General features: G+C 45.5%; 2 protein-coding genes across 3 annotated transcripts; both read right to left on the reverse strand.

Annotated features, from left to right (window-relative positions):
• Window positions 1-1,314: 1,314 nt before the first annotated feature.
• Window positions 1,315-13,901, reverse strand: abi3a (ABI family, member 3a). The gene is made up of 10 exons (XM_040004982.1): window positions 13,630-13,901; window positions 12,824-12,985; window positions 12,551-12,721; window positions 8,878-9,054; window positions 6,441-6,499; window positions 6,287-6,340; window positions 5,756-6,039; window positions 3,151-3,294; window positions 1,767-1,892; window positions 1,315-1,680 (listed from the first exon to the last, which is right to left on the reverse strand). The coding sequence occupies exons 2-10, from the start codon at window positions 12,953-12,955 to the stop codon at window positions 1,517-1,519; spliced, it is 1,311 nt and encodes a 436-aa protein (XP_039860916.1). The 5' UTR covers window positions 12,956-12,985; window positions 13,630-13,901; the 3' UTR covers window positions 1,315-1,516.
• Window positions 13,902-16,241: 2,340 nt separating this feature from the next.
• Window positions 16,242-17,326, reverse strand: ccdc103 (coiled-coil domain containing 103). 2 transcript variants are annotated; one of them, XM_040004957.1, is made up of 3 exons: window positions 17,190-17,326; window positions 16,682-16,893; window positions 16,242-16,507 (listed from the first exon to the last, which is right to left on the reverse strand). In XM_040004957.1, exons 2-3 carry the CDS (start codon window positions 16,825-16,827, stop codon window positions 16,405-16,407), a joined length of 249 nt encoding a protein of 82 aa, XP_039860891.1. In that variant the 5' UTR covers window positions 16,828-16,893; window positions 17,190-17,326; the 3' UTR covers window positions 16,242-16,404. The 2 variants fall into 2 exon arrangements, with proteins under 2 accessions (XP_039860891.1, XP_039860892.1); XM_040004958.1 differs by having other exon boundaries at window positions 16,682-16,882; window positions 17,190-17,309.
• Window positions 17,327-19,402: the final 2,076 nt, after the last annotated feature.

Here is a 19,402-nt window from a genome sequence, read left to right on the forward strand (position 1 = left end):
CCCGGACTTCAGCTACAATGGAAAAGACACAAAGCTGGAGTTACTCTGTCTTTACGCTGCAGCTGCCTCTTCTCCTCTCATTCTCCCCCCTCCCTCTCCTGTTTCTACTTCAATCGTGAAACTGATCAATGATCAGCTGATCGGCTTTTCTCTCTTGTTTGTTTATCGCCCACTTTGCGCCATAAAGAAGAAACCAGCGGATGTCGCGCTAAACAACAGCAGCACATTTAAGCTTGATCAGCTGTTGTTAGAATTTATTTAATATTACTTTCTAGTATCAGCTGATGTTTGCTGAAGCCACAGCTGTAAAGCTGCTGGTCATGATGTCGGTTTGGATATGTGGTGAGAGGGAAACATGAAGATGAAACCAGGAGATGTCCTTACTGAATCATCAGAGCTGTGATGGAGAAACAGGTTTACCCTTTAGGTGACATGGATGAGTTGAAGTTATGAACTGTTTCTGAGAGACAAATAACACCAGGATCCTTTTTTTATGTGGCAGGATAGTGCTAACATGTAAGCAAGCTAGAAGACTGGCAGTGTTGCTGGGTATCCAGTTATGGAAGCAACACATTAACAAGAGAATTCTGAGTAAAACCAAAGTTACTTTCCCTAGTAACTAGTTACTTTGAAAGTAACGAGTAACTTGAAGTAACTGAGTTACTTTTGATAGAAGTAACTAGTAATGTAACTAAGTTACTAATTTAAAGTAACTTCCCCAACACTGGTCAGAACAATGAGGCGACTGCTGTCTCCAGGTAGAAACAGGAGTGATACGCCTGCTGCTGTCAGACCTGCAGGTATCAGGCTGTGATGTTCTTCTTTATAGTGGACAGAAATTATGTTTTTGGAGTGGCACAAATTATTTGTTTGGCATCTTATTGAAAAACAGCTGATTGTTCTGTAAATAGTTTGAAATGGTTATTTTAAAAAATCAAGGTAAAAGGTAAATGGATGCAAATAACTTTGTTTGTTGTTTGCAAAACTTGTGCAAAAGTTGTATGTATGCAAGTGTATCTATAACTTGTACATATGTTTCTTGTGTAAGTGTAAATTGTGTAAATACTCACACTATTGTGTACTTCAAACACGTGGAGAGATGCCAAACTGCCTTTCATTGTTTTTGTAACAATGACAATAAAGAGTTATTCTATTCTATTCTATTCTATCTGAAAGACGAGACAAATCAAACACAGCAAATTAAGTCTGAACGCTGAAGCACCTGAGAAACAAACAGGAAGACAGAGAGACCGAACAGTAGCAGCGCCCTCTGAAGGACAGAGGACACACTGCAGGGAGGGACACGGCTGCTGCTTTGAGAAGAAAAAACTTTATTTCCTTAATCACAGGATTTGTACGAGCGCTCAAAGCGTTAATCACTCAGGTGTGGGGACACCAGCCAGAAGCTAAGAACAGAGAAGTCTACCTGATCCGAGGTGTGCAACAAGTTACCCTACATCAACAATCATTCAGGGGATACTACAGTGGGGCTGTTAAACATGGGGCGGGGCTTCATTTAGCCACATGATTCGACGTAGTTCTCAGGGAAGTAGCCCTGTCTGCCGTTCAGGACGCCCTGATACCAGCCGTCCTCATGGCGCTGAGTCAGGTAGATGATGTCGCCCTCAGTGAAGGACAGCTCGTCGGGCTTCACAGCGTCATAGCTGTACAGCGCCCTCACTGGACACAAAAAGGAATTGCAGTTAGACAAGCCACAGACTGTAGGAATGATGTCATCACAGCAAACTGTGATGTCACCTCAGTACCTTTCTCAATGTAATCTGGAGGGGCGTTGGTGTCGTAATCCACCGGAGGTGGGAGGGGCGGTATGTCATCAAACCTCGCCATATCATCCAATGAGAGCGGAGGAGGTGGGGCTGGGATCTCCAGATCTATGAGGGTGAGGAGGCAGGTGCGTATTAATGTTCTAATTCTACAAAAGCACTACCTCTAAGAGTACGGCATGCTGGCAGCAGAGTTCTCGTCTTACCCAGGTGTTCGAGACGAGCAGGTAAGCAGAGCCGAGATGAAGAGGAGGAAAGACGAGGCGGAGCACAGGGGGGAGGATAAGGGGGAGGTGGGGGAATCATGACTAACAGACAGAAAAAAGTATGATGAAGGCGTGATCGTCTGAGACCACAGGCAGTACCAAAGATGGACGCCGTTACAATGACATCAGCCATCAGTTAGTCAAGTCCTGCTCTGAAGCTTCAAAGGGCGGGTCTGAGTGTGAAACTGCAGCCTCATTGGCTAATGATAAGTAAACTGTAATTTGTTAGCCAGTTCAGTGCCCGAACAGTCGATGACAGAGGTAAAGAAACGGTGTCGCCCCCTGATGGCCATTAAAAACAATGCAGCTATAAGGCACTTTAGCTACGTCCATCTTTCACACTGTCGCTGATCAGGACCACGACAGATTCCTAATAAAGTTTGGATTGAAATGAATAGTGGGCAAATAAAGGCCTGGAACTCCTGGAACATTATTAAGGAACATTTATGGCCCTGAAAGATATTCAAGAACCCTTTCAAGGACCTCATGACTTCTCAGACCTGTAGCTCCCCGACTTTGTGCTTACGTGATTGGACAGTAGGCAGGAACAGAGAGCGGGTATAGCGGCAGCGAGAGGCGGGGCCTGAGCGGACCCTCAGAGAGAGAGAGCGAGTGGCTGGGGGTGAGTGACGGCGGTGACTCCTCCTGGATGGGAGGGTCACTGCAAAAGAACCACAGAAAAAGAAAAGACTGGAGAAAAACAAAGCAAAGCAAGGCTGACAAAAAGCACCACAGAAGAAGAAAGGGCTACTTAAACTGCACATTTTTGGAATGGAAGCTTTCTGGCGTCTTTTAAAATACCAGATTTGTGAATGATTCGGACTGTCCATGTATCACACAGGAAGTGTGTTCACTGATTTATTCTTCACCTGAACCTTCTCAGAGAATCTTGAGACTTATCGGTGAGTCGAGGAAAGCTGATTTTAGAAAATCAAACTGCACATGCACCAGTGGTTCATTCATCTTCACAGTAAAAGTTGTTGCATATGCATAATATCAGACTTTCAAAGGCTCCAAACTGGGTTAAACTGCACAATTGTTAAATGTTTCAGTCTCTTTATACAGGAAACGCACACACAGTTCAATATTAAAAATGCTACCGTCTATCTCCTGGTCAGGTGGAGGTGGAGGGGGTGGGGCCAGCAGGTCTGCGGTGTCACCGGGCAACGGAGGGAAGCCGTCGTCTTCAGAAAGAGGAAGAGGAGGAGGCAGAGAGGCACAGGGAAAACTGTTCTCTTCCACCACTGAGGACAGGGAGGAAACGAGATGTCATCATGATGTCACACAGTTTGATCAGGGTTACAGTGCGATGTGAATAAGAATGGTTTAACTCAGGGGTCGGCAACCCTGGGCACGCACCACAGTTGGCACACGAAGGGTTAACTGATGGCACAACCATAGCTGGACTGGCCATCGGGCATACCGGGCATTTGCTCGGTGGGCCGATGATTTATTTATTTATTTATTTTTTTTGTAACGGTATAAACAATGAAAGGTGGTGGATTGGCCAGATGCTGGTCTGTGTGTAAAAATGACTCAGTTGTTTGGTGGTGGCTATGGCGGTGCTTCCACCGATTCAGTAACATTAGCAAGTGGTGGAGGCCAGCAGGTGGATGAGAGAAAGGGGAGGCAAGAGGGGAGGCAAGAGGAGACACCTGAGGCGGCCGCCGGTCCGAGTGTCAGGTGAACTGAACATCAGGTAAGAAGTTATGACCTGCAGTCTATCTGGGTCAGATATAAACCAAGTTTAGCTGGAGTTTATTTTCGTGCTGACTTTTTACAGCCAGGTGGGGCATTAACAGGGAGAGGGGGGCACAAAGAAATACTTTCTTATTCTCATTTAAAATGTCTCGCTGTTATTAAATAATTATCTGAAGCTTAAAACCAAAGTTTTTATCTGATGTAAAATGTATAGAAATCATACATATACCAACAAGACTGTACATCACTGTCACAACAGCGTTTGTTTTCATTCAAAGGCTTTATGGTTTTAATACCTGGGGGGCCGGTCTTTAGTCAAAATGCCAATTTTTTTGTCCCAGTCCAGCCCTGGGCATGACACGCAGTGAATTAATCTGAGAAGGTGCATCAAAAAAATAAATGGCCGCGCCAGCGATGAACATCGCAAATCAGCTCGCATAGACACATTAGTTGTGCCGCTTCTTAATGACGGTATCTTAGCAACCCCAAGTACCAGATTCAACTTGTAACTGGTTAAAAATAACTTAGCCTACTGGTGAGAGGGACGTTATTAGCTTTCCACATTCTGACACTTCAAAAGCTTCAGGAGCTGTCGGCTCAGCACAGCATCAGGACCACGGAGATACACGGATACATCCGTAGACTCGAGACACAATGCATTTTTGGGACTTTCAGGTGTTTGGACCAATGTTTTCTTTTCTGATCAAACCAGAAATCTTTAATGAGCAGCTGGATTTGTCTTGCATTAACTGGCTGAGTTAATGCCAGTTAATGCAACATCGAAGCAGCTGGAATCCACAGCTGTGCGTGCTCATGGAGCTGCATGTTCACCTGCTGGACATCACCTACTCACTTTCAGGCTTCAAACTTTCCTTTTTGCTAAAGCATATAGTTAGGGCTGGACCAGGTGACCCTGAATCCTCCCTTAGTTATGCTGCAATAGACGTAGGCTGCCGGGGGATTCCCATGATGCATTGAGTTTTTCCTTTCCAGTCACCTTTCTCACTCACTATGTGTTAACAGACCTCTCTGCATTGAATCATATCTGTTATTAACCTCTGTCTCTCTTCCACAGCATGTCTTTATCCTGTCTTCCTTCTCTCACCCCAACCGGTCGCAGCAGATGGCCCCGCCCCTCCCTGAGCCTGGTTCTGCCGGAGGTTTCTTCCTGTTAAAAGGGAGTTTTTCCTTCCCACTGTCGCCAAAGTGTTGTTCATAGGGGGTCATATGATTGTTGGGTTTTTCTCTGTATCTATGAAGCGCCTTGAGGCGACTTTTGTTGTGATTTGGCGCTATATAAATAAAATTGAATTGAATTGAATTGAACTACCTGACAAGTTTAACTGTCTTCAGAACATTGCAGAGGCCTTATTGACAGTGTTTGGCTCTACATGTCTGTGTGAGCAGATTTTCTCTCACATGAGTCCTCAGGTAGCCGTCTGAATGCTGGACACTCGGAGACCTGTGTCTCTGAGTGGGAGACCAGAGATCACATTAACATGTGTGTCTCTGTATTAACAAACATGCCATATTGGCCCAGTTTATTTTTCTTATCATTGTTGTGAGGAGACCATAAATAGCATTTGCATTTTCTGTTGTACAGTTCATTTGCTGTTATGACTTCTTGTTATGGATAAAAAGTCTTTTTTTGTTTCCAAATAGCTGATAACTATTCGCTGACAGCTGCCAACATCTGCAAACAAACATAATTCTATAAAGTGGTTCTATACAGTGTGTAACTGTTCAAAGAGCGTTATTAAATTTATTGCTAATGCAATCATATGGCACACTGACTTCAAAGGAAATTTTAAATGGCACTCGCCATCAGAAAGGTTGGCGACCCCTGGTTTAACTAAACCAACCACACTGATACAGGGTAAAGTAGTCCAGGCTTAACTAATCCAGACATAGCTATGAATGAACCTGCTTAACTAATTTTGCATTTCTAACTGATTTGTAGTTGCTATGGCATCATCAAAAAACATTTTTCTGTTTTGTCTTCACCTGTCTCGAGGCTGAGGGGTGGAGCTGGTGGTGGAGCACTAGCACCTGAAAAGGGTGGAGGAGGGGGAGGAGGAGGAGGGGGTGGGGCTAATATATCTCCAGATGAACCAGGAAGAGGAGGTGGGGGAGGCAAGGCCAAGGCGCCATCTGGAACTGGCATCTCAATGAGAGCAGGAGGAGGAGGTGGGGCATCGTCCAGCAGCGTGGTGATGATGTCAGCCTCAGGCGGTGCCTGCCAGGTGGTGGGGATGGTGGGTGGAGCTACAGGTTTCCCAAAGCTGGAGCTGAAAAACAAACTTTTCAACATTAAAGCTGATAAATGAAGTTCAAATTGGAGTTTCTGTTTGATACTGTGTTTGTCCCATCAGTGGGTATGACTTCCTTTAACCTCGGGCAGCAGCAGTCAGGTTTCAGCCCTGAGCTCGAACTGAAGGCTCTGTGATGCTGCAGTCAGAGCTCAGGGCTAAACTGAGGTCTTGACCCTAAAACCAGACCTAAAGCTGCGGAGGATTAAAGGTGTCTGGTTATTACCCGCCAGCAGGGGGCACCACGGGGCACTGGACTGCCTCTGGAGCTTTGTTGGGCCTGAAACACACAGACACACGAAAGCTCAGCTTCCTGTTGAGCATGCTGATGTGAAAGCAGAAGGAGCTCTGAATAGAAACACAGTAGAACTAAAGTAAACCTGATGGAGGCGCCGTGTTTGCGGATCGTTCCGGTTTTGTCCGACTGTTTCCCAGAGACCTGCAGGGAGGGGGGGACACACAGAGGCCAATGTGAGCATCAATGGAGCCTCTCAGGCCGCTGCGGCGCTAATTAGTCTCTCTGAACATTTTCCCACGCTCAACAAAGATGCCGGGCTCCCAGAGTGCGTGCGTGTGTGTGTGTGTGTGCACATGTGAGTGGGGACCGGGGTGGAGGGGCATCACCGCACTGTGAGGACAGTTTGGAATGGAGGGGGGGGAGTTGTTTTGTCTGGGTGAATGAAACATTTGTGGATTCATGGTCAGGGGCCTGAGAAGGTGCTGTGTGCATGTGGGTCCTCACAAAGACAGCACAGAAAATGTGTGTGTGTGCCTGTGTGTGGTTAATGTGTTAAAGTTATTTTAGAAGCACTTCTTCTTCTTCTTCTTCTTCTTCTGCTGTTGTTGCTGTTTTGTGACCTGAGCAGAGCTTCGTGTGTCGCACAGAGAAGGCGACAGCAGACAGGAAGTGTGCGGCGCTCGCTGCAGCTGATGTGAGAAACTCTCACCCTCTTTCTGTCTTTTTTTACTCTCAAGATAAAAATGTGTTTGACAAAAAGCTGAGAGTCGGGCTGAGGCGGGCAGCAGAGCTCGTGCACATGCTGTTGCAGTGCTTTGTGTTAATACGGTCATCCTTCATGTGATGTTTATGTGTGTGCAGCACAGCAACATTAAAAATCTCCACAAATGTGACAGTTGGTGTCGTAAGCCCCGCCTCTGTTCAAAGATGGTCACTCACAGTGGACATAGATGGCTTCTTTCACTCTTTCAAACCATCTGTCCTCTCTGTCCAAAATGTGAACATTGGCATCCCTGAAAGAGTGACCTTTGACCTTTAGATGCAGATGGACAGCTGAGTCTTGTCCTGTGGAGGTGGCTCTTCTATGTTGTGCCATGCGCTTGTGAAGTGGTTGTTTGGTCTCTCCGATGTAGAGGTCTGGGCATTCCTCGCTGCACTGTACAGCATACACCACATTGTTAAGTCTGTGTTTTGGCGTTTTGTGTTTGGGGTGAACCAGTTTGTGTCTGAGCGTGTTGCTGGGTCTGAAATGCACCGGGATGTCGTGCTTGGAGAAAACTCTCCTGAGTTTCTCTGATACACCGGCTACATAGGGGATGACAATGTTGTTGCGTCTGTCTTTCTTATCCTCCCTCGCTGGTGTCTGATCTTCTTTTCTGTGCCTCTTTGCTGACTTTATAAAGTTATAAAGCTGAACAGCTTACACGTGGTGTTTGCTGTACAGTGCAGCGAGGAATGCCCAGACCTCTACATCGGAGAGACCAAACAGACACTTCACAAGCACATGGCACAACATAGAAGAGCCACCTCCACAGGACAAGACTCAGCTGTCCATCTGCATCTAAAGGTCAAAGGTCACTCTTTGAGGATGCCAATGTTCACATTTTGGACAGAGAGGACAGATGGTTTGAAAGAGGAGTGAAAGAAGCCATCTATGTCCACTGTGAGCGACCATCTTTGAACAGAGGCGGTGGTTTATGACACCAACTGTCTGCCATCTATAATCCAGTTTTGAGATCCTTCCCAGACGCCTTAACGCCCACTCACATCCTGGGCCATCTGACCTCAGGAAATCACATGATAAGGTGGGGCCAGGTTTCACAATGAGCTCACCTGAAACCCTGGCTGATTGTGACCCACACCCGCTTTCACACCTTGGCTCAGGTGATTAGAGGATCATTAGGGGGTCCTTTGTCCCTCTTTGGGGGGAAACTCCCACTGGGTTTAAATCTGGGACTCTCCACCATTTGACCTTAGAACTGAAGAAGCTTCTCGGATGAGAGGTGAAACGTCTTCAAGCAACTCAAAGAAGTCCAGACGCTTTTCTTTGCAAGCTACTTTGACTACGATAACCTGGATGACTGAGAACCTTCACAGACATCTCGACTGTTATGGATTTGTGCTACAAGTCTCATCTTTTCCCAAACAGAAACAGAGGATGTTACAGATGAAACTAAACCTGCACGAGAACGCTGCAGCCTACAGAGGTGACCCAACATCTGAAGGAGGAAGTCTCACTGCACAGTCATTTCTGCTTCTGTGGTTCAGACACTTCCTGCTAGCATCGCGAAAGCAGCACACAGAGCAGAGCGTCACTTCTGCTTTCCCGTATCTGATTTCACACCAGCTGCTGCAGAGCCTCCCTCTCATGTCTTCAGAGCTTCAAAGGCCACAAAGGCCTGAAATACTGAAACACTGTACCGAGAGCTCCGCCTCCCACACCTGCCACACCTGTCACTGTGCACAAGCTCACATCACCTGACCAAAGAGCAGCTCTGCTGGATTTTAGCATGTGGATAAAACAGAGCAAAGCCTGGAGGTCATCTGCTGATGTCACAGGTTGTGTTTGTGTGTGTTACCTTCATGCCGTGGCCCAGACTGTCCAGCTGCTGGTAGTTGATTGGCTTGCGGCTGTATGATGGGCGTGGCTGCATGCTGGTGGGAGGGAGGATCTTGTGGCTGCGTGGGACTCGTCTCACCACCGTGAACACGCCAATCTCCCTCCTGAAAACCTTCTCCTTGTGCATGTCCACGGTCTGACGACAAAGGTCAGAGGTTAATGGACCCGCGTCTGGACCAGGTCAGTGTGCGCAAGTCCAACATGGTGGCTCCATTTAAATTTAATGCGCTGCAGAAACCATGAGCTTCAGTGAATGTGACGGCATCATAGACAAACAGAGGGAGAAACAGGTGACCTCTGACCTTTGAAGAGGTTGTAATCATACGTCATACTGCTCATACGTCTCTGATGCACTGAGTCTGTAATGTGAAACACAGCTTTGTGTTGATGCTAGCTTAAAACAGGTGTAGTGCTGCTGGAGAACAGCAACCAATCACCTTCAGTCTGTTAGAACCTGCCACTCTGTTACACTTACTGCATTATACTGTTTATATGCACTCGACATTTCCTACTTCTTTTTCAAATTCAAAGCTTCTAACATTTCACGGGTGACACCCGCCCGTCCACCCATCGTTTCTAAATGTGAATAATTCAGCCTACTGTGGTATATAATTAATGCTATCTGGTCATTAAGTCTGACGTCTCTAGCCGTGTCTGAGCCTAAACTCCGCTGCAGGTCCATATATCAAACGATCACTATGGCATTACTGAGAGTTGAAAAACTGTCTTAAGTCTTTCATCTTTAATAAAATGATCAGCGTTCTGCTCTACCAGGTGTAACAATTGAGTTTAACATCCAGGCATCCATGAAAACGGAATTTATGACATTTAACGGAGTTAGAAGTTAGCAGGAAATTAGCTCGCTAGCTTCTATCTAAATACAATATAGCATGTTCTGACTGCGGGGTTTTGGAAACAAATTCAAACGTACAGCTCTGTTATCACTTCCAACATAAATGAAGACAGAAAACTAAACAGCAGTGACGTTTGTAGGGTTACTGAAGTTTGGCTAGCTGGTATATAATTATGACCGCTAGCGACACAGCTATGTTAGCATAATATAAACAAGCTAACTTTTTCCCACTCGATAAAAGTGAGTGTTCTCGGTGGTCAGGAACAAATGTAATCGCATGGCAGGATGCTGTAAAAGGACCAAACTTCAGCCAGGAGAACAACTGAGATAATCCATCCACAATATGAGGTTAGTCATTCATATACTGCTGCATGGGCTGGGCTGTAGCTACATCCTAAGGTTTTAAAAACTGAGCTTAAATAAATGATTAGCGGTAATAAAAGCCGAGGGAGGGCAACAGTGATCACTGACTGTTTTAGGAGCTTTTTGAGATTAAATAGAAGAAAATACAAAACATTAAACATGTTAACAACACAAAAGCCATATTAAACGCAGACTACTTTAGGCCCGGAAGTAGGATTCGTCACGTCATCACTTAACAACCGGATACTGTTAGCCTCTACCCATCCCAGGGTGAGAGGCAGGATGGGTAGAGGTCTCCGCTGCTCTGCTACCGTGGGATCTGACTCTTTGAAAAACCGGCATTTACAACATGGACTTCACGTTTATTCTGAAGGACCTGAAACGTGAAACAGTTCACTGAGCTCAGAATCAGGTGAGGCTCACTTTCCCATATACTTCTATGAAAGCAGACTTCAGAGTAGTGGTCCCCTGCTGGACATTAGAGAAAATGCAGGTGTAAGACACTCACATAGAGTACAACATGCAGTGAAATGTGTCCGAGCTGCGGAAAGGCTGCATACGTAGCCACGCAATTTCAGGGATTGATATTTGGCATGGGGAGCCTAGACAGGGCCCTTACTGGATACTAGAAGGGAATCGAACTTGCAACTTCTTCTCCAAAGGTGTGTTGTCTCACCGCTACACTATCCAGCTGCTTCAGCATCGGCTTGTTTTTACAGACACAGAAGAGCCGTCCATCACTTATACCGACTGTGACTCTGACCCCGAGCTCAGTAAGTTGTTCAGAGGGTAAATGATCAGGTTTAGCTTTTTCTTTTAAAACTCTTCCAGGTGTTCATAAACGATAGTTTGTGATATGATAGTTTCAATATTGTCATTTGCCTGACCACTTTGGCTACGTTCACACTGCAGGCGAAAGCGCATCAAATCCGATTTTTTTGACCCTCTGCGACCCAAATCCGATCGTGCTATGACAGTGTGAACGGCACAAATCCGATATTTTCAAATCCGATCTGGGTCACTTTTGTATGTGGTGCTGAATCCGATACATATCCGATGTTTTAGAAAGCGACCGCTGTTTGATGGTCATGTCGCATTAAATCCGTCTTTTACGTCACTGACACCAAACAGACGCCAATTATCAGCGCCGGAGAAGACATCGCGAACGCTTCCTGCCCATCCAGTGTAGATGTCAGTGAAACTGTTGGGAACAACGTTGGAGAAACGTGAACATTTTAATTGTTCTGTATAATCTGCAGATTCTGACAGAAATCTGCAACTAGAAGCAGCGCTCCTCTAAAACAGCAATAAGGATGATTATTAGGTTATTTACATTATTATGTAAATAACAAAATAACTTAAAGCAAAAATTGGGAAACGTAAAGTCCGAAACAAGTCTTTATATTAAGGCCATCAGTCAAACATACTGTTTGCTCTGGGTCTAAACAGAGCGCGTTGTGTGTGACGTCTTCTTTTGCGCATGCGGGCCGCTTTGAGCGTTCACACTAGAGCGCGTTTGCTGTCGCATTTTATTTGTAGTGTGAACGAGCAGACAAAAAAATCGGATTTGATCAAAAAAATCGTAATTAAGCATTAAGACCTGCAGTGTGAACGTAGCCTTTGTTCCAAAATAGAAAACCAAACCCTCTGTTTGAAAAAAAAAAAAAACAGCCCCTACTCCCTGCAGCGCCCCCTGCGGCGTAGACTTTGTGTTTTCTGCCTAAGGTGAAAACCACAGCACTGCGAGCGTCAAAGGTCAGGAGCTTCAGACTCTAATCAGGACCTTTACATCATGCTTACACTCTTATCCTGAAAGGAAAACAGGATCTCTCATTTCAGGGGTCTTGAACTCCAGGTCTCGAGGGCCGGTGTCCTGCAGGTCTTAGACGGGCGACCGTGGCTCAGGGGGTTGGGAATCGCATCTGTAACCGGAAGGTTGACGGTTTGATCCCTGGGCTCTCTGTCCTGGTCATTGTGTCCTTGGGCAAGACACTTTACCCTACTGGTGTTGGCCAGAGCCGATGGCGCGATATGGCAGCCTTGCTTCTGTCAGTCTGCCCCAGGGAAGCTGTGGCTATAACTGTAGCTGCCTCCACCAGTGTATGAATGTGAGAGTGAATGAATAGTGGTATTGTAAAGCGCTTTGGGTGCCTTGAAAAGCGCTATATAAATCCAGTCCATTATTATTATTATTATTAGATCTCACCCTGGGTCAACACACCTGAATCAGATGATTGGTTCATTACCAGGCCTCTGCAGAGCTTTATACATGTGAGGTCATTTAGCCATTTAAATCAGCTGTGATGGATCAAGGACACATCTAAAACCTGCAGGACACCGGCCCTCAAGGCCTGGAGTTCAAGACCCCTGTCTTATTTTAACCATCAATCAGCACCGTGGACTGGGTGGGGCCTACCTGACCAATCAGGTTGATAGACGACTCCATGTGGCGAAGCTGATTGGTCTGGGCATCAAGTAGACTCAGGACGCTACTGGCCAGAGTGCTTATCTGGTAAGCGACGCTGGCCAGCGATTGGGTGGTGAACTTTTTTGTTTCTTCCAATGCCTTCACACTGCCCTCACCAGCCTGATAGAGACACATCATGGTTAGCCTAACTTGGCACAAGGGCTGGAGGCAAAGGGAAACTGTTAGCTTAGCTTAGAACAAAGACTAGCTCCTGATTAGTACCTGTATGTAGTTGTTGTAGCAGTAGTCGGCCACATTGAGCAGATTGTCGTAGTTTTCCCTCAGAGCTTTTCTGGCATTAGGAGCTTCTTCCAGGATCTTCATCACATCCTCGTTTAAGTTCTGATCCTTCATGATTCCAAGCTCAGCTTCTACAAACTAATCCTTAAGAGCAGCACAAACATGCAGAAGAAACCAGAGAGCAATAAGAACCAACCAGAGCCAGGGATCAAACAAAGTGACTAAACTGGGCCATTTCAGTGAGAGATAGTCAGAAAATTGCTGTTAGAGTCCAATAGAAAAGTGCTGTTAATCAGAGTAGAGTGCAATAGAAACATGCTGTAAGCAAGAGTAAATGGACTGATTCTTATATAGCGCTTTTCTGCTCTCCTGGAGTACTGAAAGCGTTGTATACAACATGCCTCATTCACCCATTCATATAAGCACTTCTAACCTCAAGTGCAATCTCACCAACATTTACAGTCATGCACCATGGGCCAACTTGGGGTTACTATCTAGCCCAAGGATATTTAGCATGCAGACTGGGAAAGCCAAGGATTGAACCACCAACGTTCGATCAGTAGCTGCTCTGCTCGACCATCTGAGCCAAACAGTGTCCTGTAGAGTGCAGTGGAAAAACGTCTTTCCTTTGACGTGCTGTGACTGTAGGTGTGAGGGACAGTCACTCTAAAACATAAATCAGTTTGAGTCTGATGAAGGCACGCTGATCAATATATTAGAATATTGATCTGAATAACACACAGAAAGCAGCAGATTTATATCTCACAACCATAGAGGAAGAACCGTACCTGAAGAAAAGTGCAGAAAGTCACCAGCAGCCGTCTGATGAGCCGGAGCTGTGATGAAGCCTCCTCCCATGTGATTCTGTGAAACTTCACCGTGCAGCTCCAACTTTCATGTTTGCTGCAGTGCTGAGCACACAGAGATCCTGTGTGACAGCGCGAGGGCTCACTCCTCTGCTGTACCGGGCCACCAACAACAGCCGTCACCCAGACTGGCCCCACTTCAGTCTCCACATATGAGTGAGAGGCAGCACTCCTGCGCCCATCTGCACCTCTGTGTGCAGTCCTTCTCAGTATAAACCACTTCCTGTTTCACATCAGCGTGAGGACACAAGTTACAATTTAGGAAAAACTAAGCTGGGCAAGATGTTTCAAAAGCTATGAAACAAAGTGAAAGTATTAATAACAGTAACAGACTGTAGCAGGGTTATCAGAGTGCATTAGAAAAAACGATCCACAGTAAAGAAGATCAGACACCAACTATGGAGAAACAAAACATCATCGTGATCACTGACTGAGGTTTATCAGAGACACTCAGGGGAGTCTTCTCCAAGCACGACATGCCAGTGTACTTCAGACCCAGCAACACACAAAGACACAAACTGGTTCATCACAAAGACAAACTCAACAACGTAGCTGTGCAGAGCAGCGAGGAGTGCTCAGACTACACTGGAGACACCAAACAGCCACAACATAGAAGAGCCACCTCCACAGGACAAGACTCAGCTGTACATCTGCATCTAAAGGTCAAAGGTCACTCTTTGAGGATGCCAATGTTCACCTGTTGGACAGAGAGGACAGATGGTCTGAAAGAGGAGTGAAAGAAGCATCTATGTCTACCAGAGATGGGCAGTAATGCAAGTAACGCGTTACTGTAATCTGATTACTTTTTTCAAGTAACTAGTAAAGTAAGGGATTACTATTGCAAAAACGGTAATTAGATTACCGTTACTTTCCCGTAGGAACACTGCGTTACTGAAACCATGATTTTTTTGCGAGAATGTCTCATGACAGTGACGTAAGCGAGTGCGACGTTCGTGACAACAGCTGTGTGCAGATCAACAATGGATCATATATCGAGTGCAGAGAGAGTATGAGCGTGCAGCGTTTAAAGCGTGGAAGTACTGACCTTACTTTGAGTTTGATTCCATAAAAAGGGACAAAAACATTAGTGTCCGCTGTGCGTGGGAAGAAAACTTCTTTTTACAGCGAAAAAACCCCTAAACAAGCACCGAGTAGCTACGACGTAATGAGAAACTCACAGAGAAACTTGCGGATTCTTCCACTGACTGCTGCGACACACCTGCACCAGGGTAAACCTCCGCCTACCCCACTCCTGCTTTACAGGTGAAAACAGAGCAACAGGACCGCTGAGTCTTTGACTTTATTTATTTTCTGCTGTGTTTTACTTGCATCTATTTGAAAGACTGAGTGTAAACACAAAAAAACATTTTATTTTATGTGCTGGAATGTGCAGAAAATAGGTTTAAATGTTAAACTAATTTCTTCCAGTCAGAGAATGTTGCATATAATTAAATTTTTGCTTGATGCATAAAGTTAAAAGATTAAAACTAATAAAACAAGTTTAAAAAAGATACTTTTCCATTTGATTACATTTTGTATGATGGATTATGCAGAAAAAGTAGAATTGGGCTGAAAGATCTATTTATCACCTCTTCAGGTTGTAAATCGTGTTTTTAAAAGTAACTAAGTAATTAATTACTTTTGAAAATAAGTAAGCAGTAAAGTAACGGGATTACTTTTTTGGGAAAGTAATCAGTAATTATTTACTGATTACTTTTTTCAAGTAACTTGACCAACACTGATGTCTACTAGGGATGCACCAATACCAATACCGGTATCTGGCATTGGCCTCGATACCACATTTCCTAAAGTACTCGTACTCGTTTCCAAAAAAGTGGTATCGGTGCATCCCTAATGTCTACTGTGAGCGACCATCTTTGGACACCAAATGTCTGGATGACTGAGAGCCTTCACAGACAGAACATGAGCTGATATCACAGAGTCTGTTGTATTTATAGTGACTTACTTTTCATTTTTCACTTCCTGTAATAAAAACTCATCTCAGTGTCTTTCACAGTTGGTCACATGTGAGCGGTTTCGCTCTGTCACGCTTGTTAGTGCTCAGCCTTCATCCAGAGATGAAGCTGAGCGGTGGGCCTGGAGCGCCCCCTGCTGCTCAGTGTGAGAATCTGAAATCAGAGGAGTGAGGACAGAAGAAACACAGAACTGCACACCTGTCCACACCTGATCTGCTGCTGTTACGCTCTCAGGGTGGGACTACCTGCACGACTACCTGATGACCTCTGACCTCAGTGTTGGGTCAGTAAATGGTAAATGGCCTGTATTTCTATAGTGCTTTACTAGTCCTAAGGACCCCAAAGCGCTTTACACAACCAGTCATCCACCCATTCACACACACATTCACACACTGGTGATGGCAGCTACATTGTAGCCACAGCCACCCTGGGGCGCACTGACAGAGGCGAGGCTGCCGGACACTGGCGCTACCGGGCCGTTGGGTCAGTACAGTGAAAGACGTCCACAGCTCACAGGTGAGTGGACAGGTGTAGGAGTCAGTGATGCTGGGAGAATGGTTCAAGTTCTTCAGGTTTATTAGAAATGATGAATTGTTACATCTGATCTCTTTTCCTGTTTACAGCTTTCATCATGTGTCACATGTTCTGACATCACAGCAGGACTATAAAAGACTCTGTGGGCTACAGCGTGTCAGTCCACGCTGGTCCAGGTGAGCGGACATCACTTGTTGCTCGGGGCGACGGGGTTCCAGGGCTGTTTCCGCAGTGCGCCGTCTTTATCTTTCTTCTCCAGAGGCTTCATGTGGCAGGCCAGGACCAGGTCTCTGAGGGACATATAAACCACACCCAGCTGTGAGAAAAACCTTTAAAGCATCACTGACCAGGGCCCTGCTGGACTCAGCAGGCCTCGCCAACCAAAGCTCAAAATCTCCCGGAACTCATCCAAAGACTCTGGAAATGCTTTGAAAGAGGTCCAGGCCTCTCCAGGAGCCGCCTACCTGAACTGGTCGTAGGACGCTCTCTGGCAGACGGCTCTCAGCTTGGCGTCGTTCTCACGCTGATGTCGCCGCTCAGACTCGACTGCCACCTGCAGCTCTCTCTCCAATGCAGAGAAGTCGATGACGTCACACTGTGACATTGCCATCTCCTGATGATGTCTCACAGCTTCTTGACTTCCTGTAAGTCACGGACTGAACTTCCTGTTTAAGTACTGAGATCATCAGAAATGCAGAAAAATAAAAGTGAGCCTAAGATCACTTCTGATGGAATTCTAATAAGAAAGCAGATAGGTCACATAAAGCCCTCCTCCCTCTGCTGCAGCTCACACCACGGTGCAAACAGCGGTGACATCACAACGTGGCATCACATCAGCTACACCGATCTAACAGTGTACACGGTTATTGGTCACGTGACCTCACAGCTGCTAACTAAAGCAGCTTTGATCCAGGGGAAGTTGAAAACACGACCGGGTCCTGAACGCAGCTCGAGTCTGTCGTCAGTGCTCACCTGTAACAGCCTGAATCCTCTCTGTGTTCACCTAAACTCAGGCGCTCTCACTCCCTCCGTGAACTCTCTCGTCTCTGATCGAAAACAAACCGTTTCCATGACGACGCGCGTCTTCTTCTCTGTGCGATGTCAGCTCGCTGCTGCCGCCTGTGGCCGCTGGCGGAACTGCAGGGCTGGGATCCGCCTGTACAAAACAGAACAGAATAGCGCGCCACACCATCTGTGCTGGAATAAAATATAAATATTAAACAGGAGGAATATTTTAAAAAAAAATAAGAGAAAGACATGATGATTGTGATCCGGAAGAATCCGGACAGGATCAGGATCACCGTGATCCCTACACAGTGACTTATAAACCAAACAGGAAGCCATAACGAAGCTTCCACTGTTTCTACACTTTATGTATTTTATATGTCATACATAGTGTATATGTAGCACACAATCGTAAACAAATGAAACATGCAGTCAACTGAGCCTTGTGGCACAATTCATTGTAAGAAGTTACGGACTAAGAATGTTAAAGGCGATCACATTAGACAAGATGAAGGTGTTCGGGTTGCAGGTCGAGCTCAGTGCAGTGAACAGGAAGAGAAATGCTGGTGTTTGCTTATTCTGCAGCTTCTCTCGTCTCTGGTTTTTGTGGTGGTGCAGTTTTTATTTCAGGCAGTATGTTACGAGGAAGGAGCTGATGAAGTATTCCATTAATCACAGTTAACATCACACCTGAAATATTTCATTAAGAATATTTTATTGTGTGTGAAGTTTGGCGCCCCCTGCAGCCCAGATAAATCCACTGCACCTGGATCAGAACGATAGCATAGAATAACTTTCTTTTCCATATCGATGGAAATTTGTTTCCAGTTCATCAACGGATCAATCGAGTCACTTCATATCAACCCATATTTACACATGTATGTACATATACAAAACTTCAGCGCAACAATACACATCCCAGCATCTCGCACACTGACTGATGTTGGCACAAAGAACCTTTTTACTAGCTAGAGTCGTCCTAACGCTGTCCTGAGCAGAGATGGACAGTAACAGCTCTGATGCTCTGCAGGTGGCCAAGTCTGTGCTGGAGAAGGTGGGGAGGCACGACCTGGTTGAGAGTCTGGAATGCATGAGCAACAACACATGTGAACCCACAGCACAGGACCAGCTCAGCTCTTCCTGGCCTGATTTAATCTGATAATTTAAATCTGAAAGTTGTTTGTTTTCAGAGAGTTTTCCACTGCAGGAAGCAGGAAGTCTTTTATATCCTGGGTGGGATGTTATCGGGCCAGCACTTTAAGCTGATGCCTTCTTAACGAAGACTGAGATCTGAATGAGATGACTCCTTCCTTAAATTGTTCCTATGAAGTAAAACAGGTCAAAGATTTAATATCCACCTTTGTTGTTGATGCACTAACATGAACAAACATTTGTACTCAAGAGTTTTTTAGTGAATATTTTCCTGAAAAGTAAAATCTGCTGCAGACTGATCAGGATTCACAGCTCAGGTGTTTTGTGTCGTTTCTGTAAGCGCTCAGAGAAGAAGAAGAACCTGTTCACATATTTCTGAAGCACAAGAATGAAGCAGCTGCTGATCATGATGTGAAAGCTTCTGACGAGTTTTATTTCACCCTCAGGTCCAATGCAGCTCGACAATCCACATCACCGTCTCAGGTGAAACCGCAGAAGATGAGCATCGTCCGACGAGCAGCTGGTACCATGGTAACAGTTTACCATGATCACATCTCCCAAATAACACAAAGAGGCGATACAGCATGTATGACACACAGTTTCACAACAAAGGGTCTGAAAACCTGAGATTTCTAACTGCTCTTGTCTTTTATTCGTGTTTATTCAGCGGCCGTTAGCCAATGAAATCACGTTATGCAAATAAACTGGGACAGCGGCTACTGAATATGGACAACACAATGTGAACAAAGTTACTAACAGGCAGCTAGCTGGGCTAATGCAACTTGCTGATGGAAGCTTTGCTAGCTTGCACTGTGATTGGTCATTTTTGTTATGATGCCAGGAACGCCAGTAACCAAGCGTGGAGCAGCACATCTGTGAGTCCTCCCACCAAAGCTTCAGCTCTTTGTTGACCTTTGATGATTCACACTTTGGCTTGTCGAGGCTTTAGCAGCCAGCTTTACGGTTGCAGGTTATATTTCTGTCTGGGGTTGTGGTTTTAGTCCTTTGGTGAATTTGTGTTAAATAAA

This window comes from Simochromis diagramma, unplaced genomic scaffold (genome assembly GCF_900408965.1).
Source record: "Simochromis diagramma unplaced genomic scaffold, fSimDia1.1 OVJJ01000492.1, whole genome shotgun sequence".
NCBI lineage: Eukaryota > Metazoa > Chordata > Actinopteri > Cichliformes > Cichlidae > Simochromis > Simochromis diagramma.

Excerpts from the sequence above, each read along its gene's own strand:
- abi3a (XM_040004982.1), bottom strand. The coding sequence starts at position 12,955 with ATGAAGGATCAGAACTTAAACGAGGATGTGATGAAGATCCTGGAAGAA. Across the intron at positions 12,722-12,823 it reads GCTACAACAACTACATACAG|GCTGGTGAGGGCAGTGTGAA; the intron begins GTACTAATCAGG and ends TGTCTCTATCAG. Across the intron at positions 6,500-8,877 it reads GTCTGGGCCACGGCATGAAG|GTCTCTGGGAAACAGTCGGA; the intron begins GTAACACACACA and ends CCCTCCCTGCAG.
- ccdc103 (XM_040004957.1), bottom strand. The coding sequence starts at position 16,827 with ATGGCAATGTCACAGTGTGACGTCATCGACTTCTCTGCATTGGAGAGA. Across the intron at positions 16,508-16,681 it reads GCGTCCTACGACCAGTTCAG|AGACCTGGTCCTGGCCTGCC; the intron begins GTAGGCGGCTCC and ends TATGTCCCTCAG.